Source organism: Meles meles, chromosome 19 (genome assembly GCF_922984935.1).
Source record: "Meles meles chromosome 19, mMelMel3.1 paternal haplotype, whole genome shotgun sequence".
NCBI lineage: Eukaryota > Metazoa > Chordata > Mammalia > Carnivora > Mustelidae > Meles > Meles meles.
Window position 1 is genome coordinate 3,157,543 of NC_060084.1, and position 23,937 is coordinate 3,181,479.

At 67.8% G+C, this 23,937-nt stretch overlaps 1 protein-coding gene across 9 annotated transcripts in view; it reads right to left on the reverse strand.

The window, feature by feature from the left end:
- Positions 1-23,937, reverse strand: part of GSE1 (Gse1 coiled-coil protein) — a 387,465-nt gene that overhangs the window by 5,709 nt on the left and 357,819 nt on the right. For 8 of the 9 annotated variants that reach the window (XM_045987493.1, XM_045987491.1, XM_045987497.1 and 5 more), the window contains 11 exons: positions 15,098-15,297; positions 10,293-10,468; positions 9,678-9,869; positions 9,076-9,267; positions 8,456-8,760; positions 7,731-8,055; positions 4,807-5,423; positions 3,648-3,760; positions 3,072-3,342; positions 1,619-1,732; positions 425-796 (listed from right to left, as the gene is read on the reverse strand). In XM_045987493.1, the coding sequence (XP_045843449.1) occupies positions 425-796; positions 1,619-1,732; positions 3,072-3,342; positions 3,648-3,760; positions 4,807-5,423; positions 7,731-8,055; positions 8,456-8,760; positions 9,076-9,267; positions 9,678-9,869; positions 10,293-10,468; positions 15,098-15,297 (2,877 nt within the window). The remainder of the gene's footprint in view (positions 1-424; positions 797-1,618; positions 1,733-3,071; positions 3,343-3,647; positions 3,761-4,806; positions 5,424-7,730; positions 8,056-8,455; positions 8,761-9,075; positions 9,268-9,677; positions 9,870-10,292; positions 10,469-15,097; positions 15,298-23,937) is intronic. The other variant, XM_045987492.1, reaches the window with a different exon arrangement.

The following is a 23,937-nucleotide window of genomic DNA, read 5'->3' on the forward strand; positions in this document are numbered from 1 at the left end:
CTTTAGGGACTTCCACGAAAATGTCCAAGGGGAGTGGATCTGGGAGCCTGAGTGTCCCACAAAGTGCCCTCGGAGGCTGCTGGAACGAACAGCCGCCGGTCCGGGTGTCGGGGAGCGGGGAGATCCAGGGGCGTGTGCACGGGAACGCTGGAAAAGCTCGCGCTACAGAAGGAACCGAGCCTCCCTGTGCCCGAGACCGGCCTTGCGAAAAGCAAAGGCTTCTAACAACTCAGGATGTCCCTTGCTCACTTTTCCTGAACTGGGGTTGGCAGACCAGCGGCAGCAGCGGCACCTGGGCACCTGCCAGCCACGGAGCGTTCTCGGCACCTCGTGCACACCGCAGTTTGAGGGCGACCCCCGGGTGCTGCCGGCCGCTCTGGGGACACGGGAGCAGGACAGGGACAGGGACGGGCAGCCTCAGTACCTTTATGCTTCTGCAGGGCCTTCTGGGTGGACTGCAGCACAGACTCGTGGAACTGGTGCGCGAACTCCTCCGCCATGAAGGGCTCCCACGGCTTGCTCTTCCCGTTGATGCTGTGGGACAGCGGCACGGGGACGTCCTTGGGCGCGGGGCCGCGGATGTAATGAAGCATGCTCAGGCTCTTCTTGCCCCCGGGGGCCTCGCTCAGCCTGGCCTTCTCGCTGCTGGGCGCTGCTGGCTCCTGGACTCGCGACAGCTCCTGGGGCCGGAGCTGCTCCAGTCTCCCGGGCTCCGTGGCCTTGGCGACGTCCGACAAGGAAGCAGCGACACCCACAGGCTTCTCCGTCTCGAGAGTGGCTTGCTGCGTGGCCGGTTCTTTTGGAGAGAGAAAGTGAGGACAACGGTGAGAGCGGCGGGTGAACGGGCAGACGCGGACCCCTAGCGCTGATGTGTAATAAAGACCCAGCGCAGAGAACCAAGACCCGGGGGCCGTTCAGCTCGGCGTCCCTGAGCGCGCGCGGTCGGAAGCAGGGGCTGCGTTCCGCAGCGAGTCCCTCCTTGAACGGTGCCCCGGGAAGGCAGCTGGGAAGAAAGAGAATCTGAAGGAAGCAGTAAGTCGCTCCAAGTCGCCCACAAGGGAGATGTTAACGCGCCCCAGCCCGGTAAGAGAGACCGCGTTAGGATCTGGGAACAACAGGGCCGGACCACAGAGATTTCCGGTTCCACTGAGCAGTGCAGCGAGATCTGACCGAAGCCGAGAGAGAGAGAGAGAGAGGAGGTGTGAAAGCAAGGGTCGGAGAGGCCTGCAGGGCAGAAAAGGCGAGCCGGAGATGCCAGAGAGAGTGCCAGCTCGGGGCCGGCAGGAGCCGCAGGGCAGGAGCAGCGGGCGCCGGGATCCAGGGCTCGGGGCTTCCGAGGCCTGGCCGGGTGGCGTTCGTGACGGCACCGAGCGACCGCAGACAGCCCTTCGGAAGCCGGAACCCTCCCCGTCGGCTCCCGGCCCTGCCTTCCCACTGTCCTGCTCTGTCCCGAGGCCAGACTGCCCAGCCGCATGGGGAGCTTGTGAAAGAGCGAGATGGAGAGAAACACCCTGTTTCCAGGAGGAAAGATTCCTGACGAAGAAGACCTTGAGCAGCCCTCGGGACAGTCCCAGGCGGCCGCGGAGGAAGGGGCTGTCCTTCCCGCCCTGGGCCTTACCGCTCAGGGAGACCGCAGGACTGTCCCTCGGAGAGCTCCTGAGCGGGTCTGCCGCTGCTGCGGACAGTGCCTTCTGCTTCATGGCACGGAGCATTTCAACAAGTTTCTCTTTGTCTATGAGAAAAGCAGCCTGAGATTAACACCACAGGTGGGTCGCTGGGGGAAGGCTTCTCGGGCGGCAGGCGCGAGCCCTTCAAAGCAGGAGCACCAAAGTGAGCACCGAGAGGACAGGCTGTGTTGGAAGGAGGAAGCCTGCGTTTCAGAGCGAGCCCAGATTCCGCTCAGCTCTTAGAGCTTTCCAGACCTGCTCCGAAAACGACGACATGTGCACAGCGAAGTAACGGGTTTGACTCCCGACGCGGCGGTGGTGTTTAAGGCTCACGAGCGCGGACGGGCCCCACACAAAGCAGTGGCCCCGGAGGTACAGGCTCCAGGCACAGCCTCCGCCCCACCACGCCCGCCCGTGAACACATGGCCTGGTGGCCGCCGCGAGGCCAGTGCGGCGAGTTCCCGCGGCGGTGGCCCTCGTTCCTGACCCCGGGTGCCTGCATCACTCTGCCTTCCTCGAGGGCTTAAGTCAGGCAAAAAGACGCTGGTTACAGACCGACCACGATTCTTCGCGGGCCCCAGCGGTGCGGGCGACCGACACGTCCCTGCCGCATGGGCGCACGGGTCCCACTAGACTGGCTAAAAGCCGAGCGTGAACAGCTCCAGCCCCGAACGCCGCCAGCGGAGCAAGCCCGGGACCGGCCAGCGCTTCCACCTTCATCCGAATTCCTTTCAGAGAGAAGCGACCTCCTGGGGTCTACAAGCTGCGCCTGGACGTGTGACTGAACACCGGACCGGCCGAGTCCTCACCCGAACGCACGGACACTGCGCGAGCGTGCGGAGCGCACGGAGGAGCGGGACGGCAGCCGCGCTCGGAGCGCGCCACTCCCGTGCCAGTCCCGCCCCGCGGCTCCTGCCCCAAGATGTAGCCCGGGCGCGGCCCCAGTGGCCTTACCGCCCCAGAAGCACCTGCCAGGGCAAGCTCGCCCACCCCGGCCGCCGCAGGCCTCCTGCCGTGGGAACATGAAGCGCCCTGGGCCACGCCGGCCCCAAGAGGAAAGCGGCCACCGCGTGAAGGCGTGACACGCCCCTGCGCCCGGGGGTCGCTCCGCTTGCCGCGCAGGTGCCCAGAGGTCTGACAAGCGACGAGAACGGCGGACAAAAGTGGGCCCGATAGAGGCCACCAAAACGGCGAGAGAAATGCGCTCCAAGGAGGGGGACTTGCATTTGGGATGGAGAGAAGTCGACGCCAGAGAGACACGGGGGCAGGCCTGTGCCAGCAAAGCGGCCACCTCGCGGGCGGCCAGACGGAGCGAAGAGAGCCCCCGGATGAAGCGCCTTCCGATCCCACTGGAGCCCACGCTCCGCGTCTCCAGAAGCCCGCGAGGCCCGCACCAGGCCGTACCTTTCCTCTTCTCAGCGCTGATGTGGGTCAGGTTGAAGACGGTCAGGAACTGCTTCTTCTCTTCAAAGTTGGGGCTGTTGTTCATCTCGTCGGGGCTGTAGCGGGTGGACAGCGCCAGCCTCGGGGAGGGCGTCTGCCGCTTGTTCTGGATCGTCGGGGGCGATGGGCTTCTCTCCCTCAGCATCCGCCGCCGCTTTCTCCGCTTCTGGGTCAGCAATTCCTCCTTCTGCTGTTGGGTGGTCAAGCCAAAAAGTTGCAAAAACTCTAGCTTCTAGATTGGGAAAGAGAACAAATGAGTTTGAAACCTCGGGCGTGGCATGCTTCCACGGTCCCAGGGGCCCCTCCTCGGGTCCGTGCAGCCCATGTGCCGTGGCCCACTCGGCACCGGGCCACACAGCAGGACCCCGACGGCGAGCACACCCAGACAGCGGCCACCAGCAGAAGGGAGCCGCGCACGGAGTCCCAGCAAGGACAGGGCTGCCCGGGACAGCAGGAGGGAAGCCAGGAAGCAGGGCCTGATGGGGGCACCGGGAGCCCAGCCCACAGCCCCAGGCAGCAGGGACCAAATTCCAATACCTCGGAGGACGTGTCCAGCTTGAGCGGTGGCTGCTCAGCCACACAGCGGAGGTGGGCCCTGACCTCCTCCTCGTCGCTCTCGTCATAGGAGTCATCCAGGTCGTAGTAGTACCCTGGGGACGAGAATGATTTATTTGGCTGGGCAAGAAGTCTCATCCTCCAGCGGGGCACACACGGGGCCCCCCGACTTGCGTACAGATGCTCCTGTCAGATCAAGCCTGGCCAGCCTCTCTCAGCACCCTGAAGCCCAGATTCCTTTTAGCCCCAGTGGACATGTGCACCAACTCCCAGTCCTCGGGTTTTCATGCTGGACAGGGACAGCGGCTGGGCTGGGGCATGGAGGCCGCGGGAGACAGATGCTGGGCTTCCTCTGGACCCCAAGTGACCAGGCCGAGACAGCCCAAAAGGACAGCGATCTCTCTGCAGGGAATCCTTCGTCCCGCAGGCCTGGGCTGTGTCCATGGCAACCCAAGGCTGTGCGTGCACACCCGCTCCCTCCTCCTGTGGCCATCTGGGTCCCTTACCCAGGAGGGGCCAGGTGCACTCAGGTGGTCCCTAAGGCACAGAGCCCACACAGAAACTCAGATGCAGAGGACCGCAGAACCCCTGCACCAAAGGCACCAGAGTATCCCCTCTTCCTTCCTCACGAGGCAGGTGGAGGAAGAAAATACTTGTTGGCCCTGATTCTGGCCCAGAGCTACCTGGAAAGACCTGGCCTTGGGCGCAGCTTCCGGCTGAGACGGAGTTCAACAGGAGAAAAGCACTGCCCTGGGGCAGCCCCCGGGCCTTGCCGCCGCCCAGCCCCCCCCCCCCATGACAGCCCCCACTGGGCCGAGGCCTGTTCTCGAGGGCAGCCTCCTGCCCGTCACGCTACACTATTACTGTGTAAAACCACCTCACTGGCTCTGTTCATCACTTATCAATCGTGCGTGTCTGTGGAACCGTCCTTCCGGAGAGCTCTGGTTCGGCTTTTTGGCCAATCTGCGCTGTAGCAGGACCGGCCGGGACCCCAGGTCCGTCTCCCCAGCAGAGGAGTCAGAGAGCGCCACAGGAGCCAGTGAACCGCTCGCCGGGCGGCTGGCAGCCCGGCCGGGGGGGGCGCTGGTACCACTGTCCCCCACCCCCGTCCCAGGAAGCCCAAGCGGCCGGGGAGCCGCACCTTTCTCCTGGGCCTCCCGCCGCCGGCGCTCCTCCAGGTCCAGCTTGCTGACCAGGCGCCGCCGCTGCTGCAGGAGCTCGTCGTAGATGTAGGCCGGGTCCGGGCCCCGTGGCGCGGGCGGCCGGTAGGGCGAGCCCGGCTTCAGCGGCCCGGCCAGCTCCGCGAAGGGGGCGGGCTGAGGGAGGGCGGCCCGCTGCTGGCCCAGGATGGTCTGGGTGGACTTCTCCAGCTCGGCCAGGAAGGGCCCGGGCCCGTGAGGAAAGGCCTGGTGCTCCAGGCCCCCCGCCTCCCTCGGGGGCGGCTGGAACTTGTCCAGGGGGGCGGCCTCGCGCTTGCGGGGGGGCCCCTCCTCCGCCTTGTCCTGGCAGTAGACGCGCTCCACCTTCACCAGCGGGACGGCGGCCTGGCGGCTGGGCTCGAACGGGGCCAGGTGGCCGTGCGGAGGGTGGCTCTCCGGGGCCCGCCGCGGCTCCAGGCTGCTGTCCATCAGCGACACCGGGTTCCAGAGGCCCGCGGGCACAGAGTGGTGCTGCGGCTTGGGCGAGATGAGCGGCGGGGGCCCGCCAAAGTGCTGCGGGGGGTCTCGGCTGCCCGGCTCTGGGCGGTTTGGTCCCGGCCTGGGGAAGGAGCGGAACATGTCGTCGGTCACGACAGCAGCTGCCCGGGCGCTCCCCAGCACGCGGAGCTGGAGGGGCGCCCAGGCCGCCGCCTCTGAGACCCCTTGACAGGCTGCTGCCCGGGGACCCCAGCTCCCCTGCCCGCAGCTGGAGGCAGGGAAGTGCCGACTTCTGAGAGGACACGGATGCTCAGAGGCGGGCGCGGCTCGCGGACAGAGAAGGTCTCAGGCCAGACCCGCTTCTGCTCCCGTTCCCACCCCCAACCTCACACACAGCGAGCTCTGTCCGAGGACAGACCTTTGTTCCCCGCGGGGAGACCCCTGCAGAGAGGAGCGTCTCTGACGGCAGACGTGTGGCAAGCAGTGGACAGATGCGGGGCAGGGCAGCCTTCCCAGGGGCCGCTCTCCTCTCTCCCAGGTGTCTGCCCAGCCAGTGGGGCGGGGACACCTGCTGCTGAGGTGGCCGTCACAGCTAGGGAGGCTCCGTGCTCTTGCCGAACCCCAGCGGTCCCCGTCAGAACAGCAGCACCCGGGACGCCTGGGCGGCTCAGTGGGCTCAGCGTGTGCCTTCGGCTCGAGTTCTAGGATGAGCCCCACACTGGGCCCCTGCTCTGCGGGAGTCTGCTGCTCCCTCTCCTCCTCCCTCTCCGTGTCTCAGGTAAACAGTCGTGGGAGGGGGAGAAGGCCAACAGCCCCACGTGGCCCCAAAGCAGCGGCTACACTCAGAGTCCCCACAGAGCCAAGCCACTTGGTGGGGCGCGACGCGGCGCGGGAGCTGGAGGGCGCCGTCCGTCGGTAAGTCGCCTCGCCTCTATCATAGCTTCCAGAGCTCTCCCCGCCTGGCCGAGGGGCGGGCATGGAGCCACAGCCACCAAGTTACTCCCAAATGCAGGCTGGGAGAAGGCCCCCGAAGGCCACTGCACCGCCAACCCGCAGAGACAAAAGGCCACCGTATCAAAAAGCCACGGGTCCTAAAGTAAACGGCCGAAGAGCGAAAGCCTCCAGCAGAGTGACTACTTCCTGCACCGCAGCCGGGCACGGGCGGTTTCTCGCTCGGAACACGCGGGCCCGTCGGAAGTCAGGTGCACGCTGCTGTGAGGCCCAGTGTGCGGCCGGCTGCTGCGGGGACCACGGAGGCCGGGAGAGGGCGGCTGGGGGCCAGATTCTGCCCCCCCCACCCCAGTGCCCCGGCCCGCCTGAGGCTGCTCCGTCCTGAGGCAGAGGCTGTCCCTACTGGGAACAGCGGTGGCAGACTCCTCGGGCTGGGGCAGAGAAAGACGCCCGTGGAGCCAGAATACCCAGACTTCATCAGGCTGGCCGGGCTGTGCTGGCTGCTCTCCCGGGCCCCCGGGCGCGAGGAGATCGGAGGAGCCGAGGTCAGCTCACAGGCAGACAAGACCTCGCCTCCGAGCGGCCTCAGAGAAGCAGAGAACAGTCAGCAGCAGAGACACCCTCGCTGCGGCCACAGTGGGCCACTGTGCCGCCTGCCGGCATGGGGACCCCGCCTCACAGCAAATCAGCCAAGCGAATCCCTGCTGCTGCCCTACCCAGCGGATGCCGCTGGGCGCTGTGGACCAGGCCAGCAGCGCCCGGCGCAGTGGGCCAAAGGCTAAGGGAAAGAGGCGATGAGCACGTGGACGCTGGAAAAGCCTCCACCCAGACAGCATCCCAGACATGAAGATCTTCCTGCCTGGCCTCCCTCGTGCACAACTGGGGACAGCTGGGGACACAGGGGCCGGCATCCCCTGTCCCGGAGACATGGCCAGGCAGAGAGCCCTGGGGCGCTGGACGGTGGGTTAGGGACGCTATCGGTGACAGCCAGACCACCAGGTGGCAGTGGGGAGGCTCGGGCACAGCGGGAAGCGGAGGACGGGGCCCAACGACGGGCACAAAGGCCTCCCGGGGGATCCCAGAATGGGGCTGGGAAACGGGTATTACTGCAACAGCAATAAACTCAATTTCCCATTTGAACGAAAATTAAACGTAGTCCCCTCTTATTAAGGAAACGTTTCGGCTTAAAAGCCGAGGTCCACAGCGAGAGCAGGTGTAAGGCTCAAAGCCTCTCTCTCTCGCCCCCTCCAGGCGCCGCAACTGTCCCTGTGGGGACGCAGCCAGGCTGTGCGGGAAGGCCCTGGCCCTGGCCGGTGCCATCACCGAGGGATGAGCACCTCCGTGGGCCTCACCGCTCAGAGGCAGAGCCCGTGGTAGCAAGTGATAGCACTCAGGAGGCGGGCAAACCGCAGGCGCCCCATCAACGCCGGCCGGCTCTGAGCCCATCCCTCCCAGGCCTCCCCCCGCCGAGCCCCACCTGGCGCTGTCCGGCCTGTGCTCCGCCTCCGCGGGCACCGGGGCTCGGCCCATGTCCAGGTGCTGCTCCAGCACCTGCTGCCGGAACTCCGACACCTGCGACTGCCGGTCCTCCTTCTCCTGCCGCAGCCGCCGCTGCCGGGCCAGCCACTTCTCCTCCTCGTTGGTGCGCTGGATGAGCAGGGCCGTGGCGGCGCTGCTGCCCGGCAGCGAGAAGATGCTGGGGTTGGACAGGAGGCCGGGCACGGCGTGGTGCGTGGCGGGCGCGGGGTGCAGGGGGTGCTGCACGGGCTTCGGGGCCTGCAGGCCGGCCTCCTTCAGCTTCTCTGTGGGGGACAGACCGCCGCCGCCGGACCTCAGCGCCCACGCCCAGCCCACGTGCCCCCTCCTCTCCCGCGGTCGCCTGCCCCCCGGGGACGCTGGGTGGCTGAGGGGGGCCCTGCTCCGGATCGGACCCGCCCGGGTGCCGGCGCGGGCTTGCACCGGCCCCAGAGAGCACATGGGGTTCCCCGGGGTCACGCCAGCCCGTCAACGAGCCGGCGCTAAGCCTGACTACGACGCGCTCGTGGTGAAACGAGGTTATGTTTAAGGCAAAGGGAAAAAAAACTCAAAACTCTTCCCTCCCTTCCTAAAGCTCTCGCTGCGCTGTACCATCGTGCGTCGCGGCCTTGACGGACCCCCGTCCCGTCCCCACTCCCGGCCGTGGACGCCCGGCCCCCGCGGTACCTGGGCGCGTCGGGGTCAGCTGCTCCGAGGGCTTGGCCCGCTCCTCGCCGGCGTGGCCCCGCAGCCCGTGCAGCTCGGCCACGGGCAGGAAGGCCGGCTCCAGCGCCTTGGCCGCCAGCAGCTCCTTCTCGCGGGCCCGCTGCTCCCGCTGGCGCTCCAGCTCCCGCTCCCGCTCCTTCTCCCGCTCGCGCTCCAGCTCCTTCTCCCGCTCCCGCTCCTTCTCCCGCTCACGCTCCCGCTCCTTCTCCCGCTCGCGATCCGCTTCCCGCTCCCGCTCGCGCCTCAGCTCCTCGTCCAGCTGGAGCCTGCGGGCGAGGGGAAGGAGGTGGTGGCGGCCACCGCGCTGCTGCCGGGGACCAGCACCGTCAGTGGCACCGCGACAGCAGACACGCAGGCCTCCGCGCGGACTACGTCACCGAGAGACCCCGAGTGCCCCGGACCGAAAGCCGCACACCCACTCCCCGAGCCTCACCCGCACACTCGCACCAGGAGGCCGGCGACGGGCTGCCAGGCACCCGCCGTGCCTCACTCCCAGGTGAGCAGACCGAGGCCACGGGGGCCAGCCTGGCCCCGCGCTGCACCCCATGAGCAGGGACGCCCTGGCCCAGGACGCGGCTTACCTCTCGGCGCTGAGGCTGGACATCCGCTCCGAGTGCAGCGCAGCCAAGGACGAGTGGGAGAGCTCGGGGGGGTAGCGGACCCCGGAGAGGTGGAGGTGCATGGCCGAGGGGTGTAGGGGGGGCAGGGAGCCGGGAGTCGGGATGGGGTAGAAGGGGGACCGCAGGGCCGACAAGCAGTACGAGTCATCCATCCTGCGCAGAGAAGATCGGGCCCGGTGAGACCCGAAGTTAAAACCACGGCCAGGCCCCTGCGAAGGTGCCGCGCAGCCAGGGCAGAAAGGCGGGAGCCGCCACCGAGGGCCTGCGGACAGAGGCCACGGCCAGCCCCCAAACCCAGTCAGGACGCTTCCAGGCTTGACCGCAGGTGCCCCGGGAGCAGCCGCCCACGGTCCAGAGACGCGTCGGGCCAGGACTGGCAGGTCCCCGCACAGGGCGGAGATGGGGACACGCTTCCCCGGGGGCTTCCCAGTGACGCAGCCGAATAGACGGGCGCCGGCGGGGGTGGGGGATGGGGCTCCCGCCAGGGGTGAACCCCTAGCGGCTAACCTGGAAGGCGGGGGGCTGGCCCCAGACCGCCCGGCTGACTCCGTGGGGCGCCTCACCTGAAGGCCGGGTGGGGGAATGGGTGCGGGGCCAGGTAGCTGGGGTGGTAGTAGGCGGCGGCAGGGTCCAGGCCGAGCGGCGGCAGGGAGGACACGCGCAGGTCCTCGGCGGTGTGGTAGGGCCGGAAGCTCCTCAGGTAGTCTTCGGTCACGGTGCTTGGGGGCACCACGTGGTGCACGGGCCGCTGCAGGCTGTGCGGGGGGAGGGGGACGGGACGGACGGCCGCGGGAAGGACGGCGGTGAGCAGAGCTCCTCCGCCGGGCCGGGCCACGGGCCAGTCCCCCCCACACGCCCCCACCAGCGTGGAGGGTCTCTGGGGACAGGGGACTTGCAGAAACAAGAGGTGGGCCACGACGGCTCCTCAGGCCCGCCACCCACCGCCCGGAGGCATCCCTGGCTCCAAGAGCCCCGACCGGGGGCTTAGGCCATGGGGAGAGCCGCCCAGCACCTCGGCGTGGACGTGGACAGCAGGCAGCGCCGGGACCACGGGCCGGGCCTCCGCCACCATCTGGGGCTCTTGGCCTCGGCTAGCGCAGCCCGACCCCCAGGCACTGTGGCCGGAGCCTCCGGGACCCGGACCCCCCGCACACGCCCCAGCCCGACCGCGGACTTACTTGAGCGGTGGGAAGCGCGAGTCCTGCACCACAGAGCCGGGGGAGATGCCGAACGGGTAGGGGGTGCTGAGCAGGTGTGAGGGGATGGCTGGGCCCCCCGCCTTCTCCTGGGGCAGCGGCGGCTCCACGATGAGCCGCTCCCGCCCGCTGCTGCCGCCCCGAGAGCCGGCGTCCTGCTGTGGGACAGAGGGCACCGGGTCAGGCCCGGGGTGCGGGCAGGGGCCTTCTCCAGACCCAGAGAGGCTCGTGTCTTGGGGCGTGGTCGAAGATGCGCTTTCCGAACAGGTTTCACCCCATCCCCGTGGAAGGCACGTGGGAGGCCGCCCCCCCACTTCCGGGAGGACATGGGTTCTCGTGGCGGGAGGGCTGCGTGGAAACCCATCTCGCTGCAGGGGCCACGAAAGCAAGGGCCCGTGAGCAGACGCGGCACGGAGCGGGGCCCCCCCCGCCCCTTCCCACGGGGTCACCAGCGCGGGGAGGTCGGTGTTGTGGCAGCAGGCGCAGGAAGTGAGCTCCGCTCTGCAGCAGGGAGCCGCGAAGCCAGCCGGGCCCCCCACCGCCCGCGGACCACTGAGCAGGCGCAGGTGACCCCCGGGGGCCGGAGTGGCAGCTGTCCTGACAGCTGACAGCCCGCATCAGACACCGCGGCCCCCTGGCGCCCGCAGTCGCAGCTGAGAAGCTGGCACGGCCCCCGGGCAGAATGCGCCGGTCTCAGCCCGCTGCCAACCCCCAGGGCTGGTCCTGGCACCGGCCACGGCAGGCAGCTGTGGGACCCTGACTGGCCGGACCCGTCTGGGGCCACCTTTGCACACACGGTTGGTGGGCTGGGGCCCAGCGGGGAGGCAGACCCTGGGAAACCGGAGGAGGGGCTTGCTCAAGGCGGGAGGGGGAAGAAGAGGAGCCCCGACCAAGGCCAAGGGCAGAGCCTGTCACGTGTGGCCACGCGGAGGGACCACAGGAGGGTCCAGCCCCGGGAACACACACCACCCACAATTGTGACTGCTCTTGTCATGCCCGCGGCTGAAGGGAGCCGAGCAGCCAGCCGCAGAGGGCACCCACAGCCACTGGGGGCTCCTTACGACTACTCAGAATCTTCTGGATTCTGAAGCAGCCGGGGGCAGGGGAGGAGCCTCCACCATCACGACAGCCCTTCCCAGCCCAAGCGAGGTCACTACCAGCCCAGGCCTGACCTCAGCCACGGGCATTCTGAGGCCATGGCCACGGGCTCCCCCAGGCCCCAGCAGCTTCTCGACCAGGCCCTTCTTTCTCCTGGCTGGCCCGACCCCCCCCCCGCCCCGGCCCTGCCCCTGTCCCCAGGTGCGGCCGTCCCCGATGAGCAGAGAGCAAACCGGGGCCGCAGGAAAGCATGCGGCACTCGGGGGGTCAAACCCGGCCTGTCCACCCCGAATCCACGGTGTTCCCACCACATCACAAAACACCAAGCACCCCTTGAAGACAAGGGGGGACCACGACCCTTGGACGGTCTCCTCAGGGAGGCCCAGGCTGAGAACACCGGACATGTGGCGGCTGAGCCCCGTCCCCGGAGGAGACGCCCTGCTCCCTGCTCGCCACCCGGCATTCCAGGCTCCGCCGGGTCCAAGGCCGCCCGGCAAGGCCGGGAGGAGGGGGAGGGGACGGCAGAGCTGCTGAGGCCGCACCCCTGACCCCCCACTGCCCCAGAGGCAGCCCCGGCCCGCGGAGGAGGCGGGGTGGGCCGTGGGGGCAGCCGAGGAGGGCCTGGCCCGTGCCGCCGCCGCGCCCTCCCCGGCCTTCCAGGAGACCCATCCGTGATAATTAATTGAAGGAGACAGGCCGCTGATTGGGATTTTTAATGAGCGGCCACATCCGCTCCCGCCTGCAGGCTGGCACGGCCCCGCTGCTCACGGCGGGGTCCTCGCAGGTTCACGAGCTCTGGCTTGCCCTTCTCTGAAGGGGCGTTCGTGGGGCAGGCGTCAGGGGCACACGCACGTGCACCAACAGGCTGCCCGGGTCAGAGCAAGCCGCCCAGGACTCCCACCTGCCCCTGTTCCAGAGAGTTCTATACAGGGGCCCATGCCTGGCCTCGGGTCCCACAGATGCCTGTGTGGACAGCAGGGTGAGGTCCTATCCGGTCCTGAAGACCCTAGAAGAGACCCACTGCTGCCTCGTGCCTCAGTTTCTCCATCTGTCAAGGGGGCCAGTCACAGCCCCAGCTCCTGGTGGGACAGGGACAGACGCGCGCAGCAAGGGGAAGCAGGCGGAGAACCAGCACGAGGCCCGCCACGCGAGCGTCCAGGGGCTGCGTGCAGGCCAGGGCCTGCTGGGTCGTCCCGCGGGCCTGTCAGCCGGCACGCGGGCCCCACGCCACCTGGCGGCAGCACCCTGCTCCCCACGGGGGCCACCGTGAGGTGGAGAAGGCCCCGTGGCTGTGGCCTGGGATGGACGGAACAGGGCACACCGCTGGACAGGGACAGTAGCCAAGGAGACCATCAACCCACGGTGGCCGAACCCCCGGTCAGAGTCCTTGCCCCGAGGGTCCCACATGCTCCAGGCTCCGTGTACAGGATCCCCGTGCAAGGCCAAGACCCCGGGGCAGCCACGGCCACGCAGGAGGCCCCCGAGGGCACCGTCCTGAGAAGCCCCTTCTCCCCTCAGCGGGACAAAGCCCAGCGTGAAGGCGGCTGGGCCAGATGGCACTTGGCCGCCAGCAGAGGAAAAACACGGCGCGGCAGGACCTGGGGGAGGGGCAGGCAGACCGGCGGGGGCTGAGGGGTGGGGGGGTTCAACGGGCCGGACCCACGCGCCTTCCGTCTGGCTGGAGGCCTGCCAGGCTCATGGCAGGCCCCTGGGGACGAGGTCACCGTCTGGGGGCGCGCAGAGGCTGCCCGGACCGGCCCGGCCACCCCCGAGAGTACGACAGGCTCCCGCCGTCCTGGCAGGGAGCCGCGCGTCAAGGAGCATCTGGGGCGGCTTCCCCTCCTGCGCGGCGGTGGTACAGACTCAGGGAGGACGGGAGGTACGAGAATCCTTCGTTCTCCGGTGACTGGAGAGAGAGCTCCGGTCAGGCGGGCAGGACAGGCCCTGTTAGCTTGAAAATAAACCAATTTTCATCTCCGCTGTCGTCTGTGGCCCCCGCTACCTGGGAACCAGGACCCTGGTGACCCTGGGGGACGGCAGGGCCCAGAGCCCCACCCCCACGAGTCCCCACCTGGCGGGGAGCTTCCCCGCCTTCACGCCTCTCGCCAGCTCCGCCGCCCAGGAGGATTACATTCTCCACTGAGCCTTTGTGCCGAGCTGACGAGCCGAACGTCAGCTGCTAATCCAGTTCCCGGCCCGCTGCCCTCCCCGGCGGCGCGAGTGTTCCAGGAACCGCCGCGGTGGTACACGGCGGGAGCAGATCGATCACGGCCCATCCTCGGGGGTGACTAAATGCTTCCGAGACAGGCAGGCCCCTCGGAGGAGTCCCGCGGCGCGGGCGAGCGAGGAGGGCGATCTGTGGGAGGCACCCTGGTCCGGGCCGGTCAAGGGGGAAGGGAGCCGCTCTGGGGCAGGGCAAAGGGGACAGGCTGGGCCCCTGCAGCTGTCAGCAGCCAGTGCTGAGCCTGGGACACAGCAGGCGGGACCCAGGAACCACCCCCTCCCCCTACCCGGGAGCCCTAAGGTCAAGACAGATCTCCAGGGGGCTGACAGCAACGCACCCCTGCCAAGGCAAAATCCCCGGGAAGACCCTTCGTCCTCCCTCAAACCAGGGCCAGCTCCGGGGTCTGCAAACCTCTCTGTGGGCTGTAGTCAGGCCACCAGGCCCCAGCTGGGCTCTCCCAGCCTCCACCAACAAAGCCAAGGGCCCAGACGGCAGCGTGAGACGCGCACACGGCCGCACCCAGGAGGGTCCCAGCCCACAGCTGTTTCTAGGAATTCGGGGATCCTGGGGGGGTTCCTTGTGGATCCTCACCTGGGGCCAGGGCCTGCCTGACGACCGCCCGCTCTGTGGACAGAGGCTGGCTACCCCCGTCCCCCAGGGCAGAGAAGGAAGAGACAGACCTACCGAGAGGACGGGGGTGTGTGCATGGTGGGGTGGGGACGGCCTTGGTGCCCACCTGCCTCTCCGCTTCCATCTTCCTTCGGTGTTTCCCAGTACTGCCCTCCCACCCCGCAGCCTGGCAGGAAAACCCAGGAGGGAAACCCAACCAGTGTTCCCAGCCCCCCGACTCTGCTACTGGGATCCCCGGGGGGCCTGCAGCCGGGGCAGGGCTGAAGAACCGTTCCAAGGACCTTCTGCAGGGCAAGCCACCGGGCACCGGCCGCACCGGGGAGCCCCAAGTGCCGGGGCGGTTCTGAAGCTACAACGGAAGCTGAAGTGCGGGCGCCTTCCCTGCTTGGGTCCTCACTGGGAACCAGCAGCAACGCTCACCGAGGGCCGGGACGTGCTTCCCATGCAGCTGCGCGTGGAACCGCAACTCCCACCGCCAGTTCTCATGTCGGGGTGCGGACCCCCAGGACCTCAGAGCGGGAGCACGCTGGGAGGGCTTCCACAGGGTCACTGAGGTCGGCACGATCCAACACGAACCGTGTCATCAAGAAAAACGGGAACACAGGCGTGCACAGAGGGAGGGCCCGGTGAGGACAGAGGGAGAAGGCGGTCTACACGCCCAGGAGAGGCCTCGGACCCCCAAAGCGTAGTAAGTGTGTCGTGGGAGCGAGCCCTGGCCCGGTGCTTGGCTGTGGCCGCCCGACCGGCACCGTCGCGTTTTCTTCCAACACTCGGACCCTCCAGGCGAGCGCCGCCCTGTCGCCCTTCCCGCAGCCACCGCGTGCCGCGCACTCACCTGCCGGCTCTCGCTCCTCCACACGCCGTTGACGGTCTTGGTGGGGGCAATCGTCACCACGGGGGGCGTGCTCGGCACACTGTGGCCCCCAGGGGGGACGATGATGGGGCCCATGGGCACGCGCTTCGGCGTGCTGGCCGGGGAGCTGTGGTTGGTGGCCGGCGAGGACACAGGGGACGACTCGCTGCTCAGTGAAGACCCTGCGGGAGAAGGAAGGGCAGAGCAGCGTGAACGGGGGTCATGCCCACCGAGGGCTCTGGCTGACCCAGCCAAGCCGGCGCGGGCCTCACCCCGTCCCTGGCTTCCCCGGCCCCTTGGCCTCCAGAGACCAGCAGGGGCACAAGGTACAGGGTCCCCGCGCCGCTCACCCGAGCCCCGAACCCCAGCCTGAGGGTGAGAGCAGCCGGGAGCGCGAGCAGGGCGGGCAGGAAGGGCGGCCCCTCCCCACGCTGACGGAGACCTGAGCCCCAGGCTCCGAACAGGGCCCTGACCCCTCTGTGTGCTTGCGGACGCAGCGGTCACGGGAGGGCCTGGCAGGGTGGGGACCAGGAGCAGTGGCCATAGGAGGCTCATTTTTTCCTTAGGTATCAACTGTGATCGATTCAAGTTTAAAAAACCGAGCTTTAATTCACCACCAAAACCATAAAGGTCGCTGGTTTCCAGCACATTCTGAGTCGTACAACCATCACCGCCACCTGGCTCACTTCCGCGGCCCCGTAAAGACCCGGAGCCCGGCCTCACTCCCACCTGCTTCTGCCCCCCTGGAGGCAGGTGCGCAGGGCCTGGGCCGGGGAGGGAATCGCTCTGGGGCTTCCGAGTGCGGCCAAGCCGGCCAGCTGCTCGGGTCAGTGGCTGCTGCCCCCATGATGGGCACAGCGTGAGCAAGGCAGGCACACTGGGCTCCCCAGGTCCGGACCCCCAGCGGGCATCCTCCCTGTGGGCAGCCGGAGTGCAGGCAGGGCCTGGCCCAGGGGCACCCAGCACGGTCCGGGTCCTCCAGAGCCCTGCCCGGGGCCGGCTAAGTCCACAGCACACACCCACCCGCCGAAGGAGACCCCCTCACGTGACCACACCGCGGTGGGTCCACAGACACCGGCTCACGCAGCCCAATCCCCCGTCCCAGACCACGGGCGCAGACCCCGGGGACCGCACTTCATCTGGAAGCGTGAGAGTAGCTACGGTCGCGGGCGAGAAACACACGTTTCGTTACAGTCACGGCGGGGGGATGGGGGGTCCAGGGGCTTCGGCCAAGCTGGACGACAAGCAGTGGCTTGGAGACGCCCCGTCAAAGGGCAAACGCTGCCCCTTCTGAAGGGTCCCTAGGGGCACCTTGTGTCAGCAAGAGCCCCCCGTGGGCGGGGCAAAGTGGGGTCAGCAGGGACAAGCCCCACGGGAGGAGAAGCCCATGGACGAGCAGGCGTGGCCCCGGATTTCGCCCCCCGGGGGCCGAGGGACCCTCACCGTGCCTCCGCACCACCTCCAGGGGCCACACTCACGCTACCGGGTGGGTCCTCTGTATGGAAGGGGGCACCGAGAAACCCCCGCCCCGGTGGCCAAATCGTCGTCAGTGCGGGCCATCTATCCTTCCTGCCCCAGGGCCCTGACCAGCCAAGCGTGGCCTCAGCAGCGTCGCCAGGAAGCCAAGCGGCTGGACGTGGAGGCCCCAGCGACATGGACAGAGCCTTGACCCGAGCGAGGCCCTCTTGTCCAGGACTCTTCAACAGAACTCCCTAGGCTTGTCCACGGTGTGTACAACCGTACAAGGCAGCCCCGTGGAGACACCCAGTCCCAACCCCACAAGGGAAACCCTGGAGCAACCCAGCACCACGTTCTGTTCCCAGTATCAGCAAAATCAAGAAGGAAGGGGTGTCCCTCACGGAGCTGCTCAAGGGCTGCTGTGATCCCCGAGTCCCCAGGTTAGACAGCAAGAACGGCCCCCACCCCAACAATTCCGCCACCCCACGTCGGCCAGACGAAGCCCAGCTCTGCTGCCCGCTAGCTTAGGTGCGGTCTGAAGCTCCTGGTCAGAGATCGTTACCGCCAGGGGAGGGCCAACGGCTCTGAGACAAGCTACATCTGGCCAAGCCGGTGACCACGCCGTTCCACACGCAGAGCCGGTTTCAAGTCCCCTGCAGCCAGGGCAGGGGTCGGGGGCTGTCACAGGCGGATCCAGCCAGTCCGTGAGCAGACCTGACCTCCCCTGGAAAGTCACATCCCTGAGGTTCCAGCATGGCCCTTGGGGGTTGGGGGACCGTGCCACGCTGACCGGCTGACACAGAGAGCACTGGGAGGTGAGTCCCGTACCCTCACCCAGGTCTGTGCGACTCCGCACACCGGCGGCACCTTCTTCAGGCCGGCAGCCCGGGTGCAGGAAATGCACCCAGCAACACAGGGCCAACGCCCACCAGAGACAGGGCAGCCAGCAAGGGGGCTTCGGGCAGCAGAGACCACCCAGGGCCGGCTCCCAGGCCGCAGCGCCCCCTCCAGGGGGGCACCGGGTCACACCAGCACCGTGGGGCAAAGACAGGAGGAGGCAGATGGTCGGAACGCGGCCGGTCCCACCCGCCAGGGGCTGAGTGAGAGCGGGGACGGCTCCTGATCACTGAGAGCCTGCCCCCTGCACGCCAAAGGTCCCTGCGCCTGCCTGGAGATTATCTAGATTTTGATCAAAGTTTCACTTTGCCTTTTTAGAAAAAAAAAAAAAACAAAACACAAAACACAACAACACACCAGATAAGGCATCTTTTTCCTAAAAGAGCATTTCCAGGGAAACTCTGCGGCCCTCCTTTCTGGGTGGCAGAGGCTTCAGGGAGGCGATCCCTGCGTGACAAAACGCCCCACCGCAAGAGGGCAACTCACTGGCCCCGGCAAATTCACAGAGGGGTGGCCATCACCCCGAAAAGGAGGCCGGTACCCCAGCCCTCAGTCCACAGATGTGCCCATTCCAGGACGTTGCCCTGAACGATCCCACCAGACGTGTGACCTTCAGCACCGGAGGCTGCTCCCTCAGTTGGTTTTTATGGCGCATCCGTGTGGTCCTGGGCGTCAGGACTCCCCTTCCTTCCTACGGCCGGCAACCCTCCCTTGTACGTGGAGACGCATTTCGTTTGGTGTGATCCCCACCCCCGGCCACCTGCCTGTGAGGGCTGCTGTGTCTCCTGCACTCACAGCTTGTCTCCCACTTAGCCCCAGGCTCGGCCGCCAGGCCCACACCCTGGGAGGCCTCTCTGCCCGTGGGGGCGGAGAGGACTGTATGTGTGTTCTGGAGCCAGAACGGGAAGGCAGGAAAACGCACACAGGCCAAGAGCACCCAGGGTCAAGGCAGAGGCCACCAAGAGCCTGGAGGAAAAGCTGGGGTCAAAGGCCAAGCAGGCTTGCGGCCTCTAGACACTGGGCAGATGGACTGGGCAGCCCACACAGCTCGGAGCCCCGCAGCGCAACAGCCCTGGGGGGCCTCGCAAGCCAGAGCAGCTGACAGCCAGCCCCCCCCCACCAAGGGGCCCCGCCTCACGCCATTAACTCGCCTCTCCAGATTAACCTCATTTCTAATCACCAGGCCAGGCGGCGGGGGGAGCTTGGGGGCCCAGGTGCACTCGGACTGGGAGGCCATCGACAATTAGCAAACCTCATCCCCCGGGAGCGGGGCGGCATCACTGGCCGGCCAGAGCCCGTAATCGATCCCTGACCACGCACCGCAATTAGCACGCGGCCACCGCGACCCCGCTCCTGTGACCGCCCTAATTAACCGGAGGCACACGGCAGGAGCCCGTCCGCGGGCACAGGCAGCGTGGGATGACAGCAGGCAGCGCACGCCGTGCCCTCTGCTGTCTGCCTGGGAGGATTAGCGCCGAGGCCGCCGGGCGCGTGTAATTAACAGCTGAGACCCCAGACTCGGGAGACGGGAGCGGGGGAGCCTGGAAACCAAACTGCAAACCTCCCAAGCCGTCCGCTCCCCCTGACACACGTGCGGTCGGCCACCAACACGAGGACCCGCCGCCCACTGGACGCCACCGCAGGAGCCTCCGTGCCCGGCTGCAGGACCCCCACCCACCCCTCCGGCCCACCACACTGGCCGGGGTCCCCGGGCCTCACCCTGCACCCGGTTACGGTTCTCAGCACTGATGACAGGGAGGACATGAGGGGACAGTCTCCCTAGAAAGGAACCCTCGGGACGTCTTCCTGGGAGGCCCGCTTCCGGGGCTGGGCCACCCAAGCCTGGCGGGGTTGGAAGGGGCAGCACCCCAGGGACAGACTCATGCAGGAGGGACGAGGGGCCCGGCCCCCGCACCCTGCCCTCCCCCAGGCCTGGCAGGCGAACACCATCCGCACCCAGAAAGCAGGCTGGCCGGCAGCGCGGGGCGCACAGGAAGCCGCCGGCAGGCCGTCACCCAGACACCGCTCCCCGGACGGTCGCAAAGTCGGCCTCCCTGGGACGTGCCCAATGAACAGCCACGGGGTGCCTTTTGGGAAGCTGAGTGTGTAGGTGACAGAGGCCAAATGCCAGCGAAGGCAGGAGCGTCCTGCAGCCCGGCACCGCGGGGACAGCAGGGGTGGGGGGGCGCGGGCAGTCCTTGCCCAGCTGCGGGCCATGGTTCCGTCGACCCAGCGGTCCGGGCAGAGGGGGCGGGGAAAGAGGCCGCACACCTGCTTCCAGGCGGGGGGTCTCCCCACCTGCCTGCCAGCCCGAGTCCTCACCCCGCCTCACGGCCGCCAGCCACCAGCACGGTCCTGGGCCCGATCCTGCACACGACGGTCCGTAAACCCAAATCGGCAAAGACAAGGCGTCGGTCTTTCTTACAAGCCACGTTTCCAGGGCCCGTCACTGGCCGACGGGTGGGGCTGACGGGCGCGGACAGCTGGGGCGACGCGGTGCCGGGCGAGCAGCGGCAGGGGTGAGGAGCACCGAGGCAGAGGGAGCCCTGGGAAGGTGACAGGGCCCAGTCGGTGGCTTGTCACCACGGCCAGGGGAAGCCTGCCATGCGAAATGCCCCCACCTGGTCCATTGCTCTGGTCAGACCCAACTTGCCCACCCAGCCATCTCCCCTCCCCCCCGTATCCCTGCGTCGGGGGCACACGCAGCTTCTCCAGCTCCAGCCTCCAGAACCCCGAGGGCCCAGGGGCCAGCGGAGAAGGTCCCCCCACCGCGAGCTCACTCCTGTGCTTGGAGACAGATGGGGCCACAGAGACCCGTGGGGAAATGCCAGCGCACGGGTGACATGCCGCGGGGAGCGTGCCAGGCCAGATCCTGCCTTCCCTGGTTTGGCTGTTTTCTTTGAAAGAAAGAGATTTCAGGGGGCAGCAGGGAAGCCCCGCCCTGCTCCACCGGGGCAGCTGTGTGGCGGCGACGCTGGGGGGCACAGTCCCACCCGCACGCTCTGCCAAGGGAGGGACGCGCCCCGCCTCCCCGGGGCCAGGGGACAAGACCCGGGCTCCGGCAGCTCCCGAGGCCTGGCAGTCACCAGACCCGCCTGCCAAGCCGGCGACAAGACGAGGCAGAAAGCCAAGAAGCACTAGGGAAGGAAGCCAGGCAGGGGCGCCCGTGGTGTTTGGGGCCCTGGACCTGCAGTGTTAGAAATTCACATCCCACTGCCCCCGCCCGTGAGGCCAGTGCCCTTGGCTGACGCCGCCTCGGGAAGGCCGCCCCACCACCCCATGGGGTCCAGGGCGGCAACGCTACGCGCCTGACACACTTTGTAGGGAGACGAACAGGTCCCAGAGGCTTCAGGGCCCACCATGCTTCCTCTGCCCAGCCGGAGCCCCCAGGCCATGCAGGGACAGCCCAGAGACACCTGCCCTGGACAGAGGCATGGAATGTGCACTGTGCGAGGCAGAGAAGGTTGTCCGGTCGCGCACCTGAGTTAGGACCCGCCAGGTGGGCTCACGGGGTGGGGTCAGGGGAGGCGCACAGCCCCAGGGACCCGGCAGGCTCCCCACACCACTGCCCCTGCCTGGCCTTGGGCATTTGGGTGCTGCAGCCCTGCGGGAGGAGAGATTACCCCACAGCCAGTCACAGCCAGCACCTGGCAGCCGCCCCTGCTGCGTCATGCTCCCGCTGACAGGGATGCGGGCGCCCAGGCTCGCCCTCTGCAGGGAGCTCAGGGGAAGGGTCAGGGCCGCCGGGGGGCTGCTGTCACCCTCCAGCGCGGCCCTTCCCGACTCACGCCCTCACTTAGTCATTCCCAAGCACCTCCCCGCCCACAGGAAGCCGGGGTCCCGACAAGCCCTGCAGGGCAGACCTCGGAGGCTGGGACACTCTGAGGGTCAGTGCAGTCTTGGGGTTCCCTAGGCTGGGGCTTGTTCCAAGGCTAGAACTGGGGCTTTCAATGCCAATGGAGGGGGTATGTGGGGGGGTACAGTCTTTGCCCGGATGAGGCTGTGGCGTGGGGACAGGCAGGGGTGAGGCTGGATGAGCAGCTTCGGGAGGGGACAGAGGGCCAAGTGGCCCAGGAGGACACCCTTTCTGTGGCCAGAGACACGGGAGGAGCCCCACGCGAGCTGCCTCAACAGGGCGCGCCCCGGCCCGTCATGGAGAAAGAGTCTCCGGGGTATGACCAGGACCAATGGGGGCTCAGACCCCAAGCCTCTTCCAGGACGATGTGCCGTGGGGGTGCGGTCACTGCCCGGGCACCCTTTATCCCGAGGGGTGAAGAGGAGGGACCCGGAGACAGAGAGCAGCCGCAGCGGTAGCAGCGGACCCCCAGCGCGGGTGGGTGGGGCCCGCGGGTCCAAGCCCACCCTCTTCCCACGGAGACCCTCTCCTTTCCAGGACCCTCCCAGGGGCAACCCTCCAGCCCCTCCCTGCGCAGTGGTCAGAGGTAGGGGAGGAGGGTGCGGGCGGCCCCCACCGGGTGCCCGCAGCTGCTACATGCCTGGCCCTAGCGTGTTCTCTCTGAATCAAAATCCAGGACCGCGAGATCGCTAAGGAAAGAGAGAAGCCCAGAGAGGTCAAGTGAGGTGCCCGGGACACACAGCAAGGATGTGAGCCAGAGCACGAGGCAGGTCCAGGCCCTCGTGGCACCCACAGCCCCACCCGGAGCAGTGGGCACCTGCACTCTACACGCCCCCCCCCGGGGGGCAATCTGGCCGCACACTAGCGTCTCTGAGCCTTGGCGCAGAGAGAACTCCCCACCAAAGGGCCAGTTTCTCAGTTCTCGTTCTTTCTCTCAAGGTAGAGCAAAGCACGCGGCGGAGATGACTTCCTCTGAACTGAAGGTTTCAACTGTACCCTTGGGGCACGACGGCGCGAGCAAATACATTAGCCCGAGAAGAGGAGGGGGAGAGCGTGGGCCAGAGCTCGGCCTACACAGGCGCTTCACAGCAAGGCAGGGGTGTCGGGGGAGAGGGTCCCAGGTAACCGGGGACACACCGGGCTGCACGTGGCTGGCAGGACGGGCCCTGCCTCTCCCACGGCCCCTGCGGTCCTCGCCCCACGGTACCACGGGTGCCCAAGAGACAGGACCCCGGGGGGGGGGCGGCGGAGGCTGTGGGGTCTTGGGACCCGAGTCCTCCGTGACACCCCGTGACGGTGGGGGGGGGGGTCACACATGCCTGTGACAGGTGCGGGGTGCCAGCCGGCCCTGAAACATCAGGTCGAGCGCGGGAAGCCAGTCACACGTGCTCAGTGTCCCCCCCACCCTGCCTATCGTGGCGGGGGCGGGAGAGGAGGGGAGCGCGGGGACCCGCACGGCGCTTCCGCAGCAGCAAGGACATGGTCTGGGAGTTCAGGGTCGTGCCTACATGACTCTGGACACCCTACATGACGGCATCTTACTGCTTCGGAATGGGGGCTCTCATGGCCCTGAACGAATCTAAAATTTCACAAGTATCCGGCTCCTTCCCCAAGCCCCCCAAAAGCCCCCCCACCCCCGCGGGTCTCTGGTTCCCGGGGGGGGAAAAGCAGGGCAGAAGCCCTGGGACCTGCTGGCTCCCCCCTCATGCCCCCATCACCCGGGGTCTGTCCAGGGTGGGCCCAGGGGCCAGGGGCTGCAGTCCTAACCCCAGCTAACCCCGAGCCTACTTTGACAGGTCTCAGCACCAGCGAGGGGCAGAAAGGCTCATCCGCACGAGCCGGGCACCTCGGGCTCACGGCTGGACCTCTCTGAGCCTTGGCCTGGCCATCTGTACATGGGGCCACTCCGGGCTGTGACCCCTTCTGCTGATGGGCGGAGGAGACGGCAAGGTCACCCCGGGAGCGACGAGTGAGAAAAAGGAGACCAGGCACGCGCTGCAGCCCAGGGACGCTCCCCGAGACGGACAGCACCTCCCGGCTTTCTCCAACCGACGCCTGCCGGGGCGGGTGGTCAGAGCAAGAATCGGGAACAGCTCACGGTCCCGGCTCCAAGGCTTCGAACTCTCCCAGCTTGGCCTTCGGCCACCAGAAACCCCACAGCTCCGGAGATACAGCGTGACAAGGGCCGAGGGGCGGCCCGGATTCCAACACGCCCGACGGACCCTGAGACCCCCAAGCCCCAGCCCCAGCCCCAGCCGAAGGACAGGGTGAAGAGGCACATCAGCCAGCCGCAGGGGCCCTGCTCCCAAGACAGCAAGAGCTCCGGCCGGCGTGGCTGGTGCCCGTCTTCGCTCCCCCGGCCCCTCCCCGCCAAGTCACTCTTCTCAGGGCAGCCACCGTGAACGCCAGGGTCACAGCTGTGAACTGGGCCCCGCCGCCCCGGGACCGGCCCGGCAGCAGCAGGCTTTGTTCCCGACTCTTCCCACCCAGAAGCCTCTGGCGTGTTGACTGCCGCTGGCCCATCCGCCCACCCGGACTCCGAGAGCAGCCTAGGGCAGCAGAGGGCAGACAGGGCCATCGAGGCAGGCTCCTGCCCTGTACCCACGGCTCT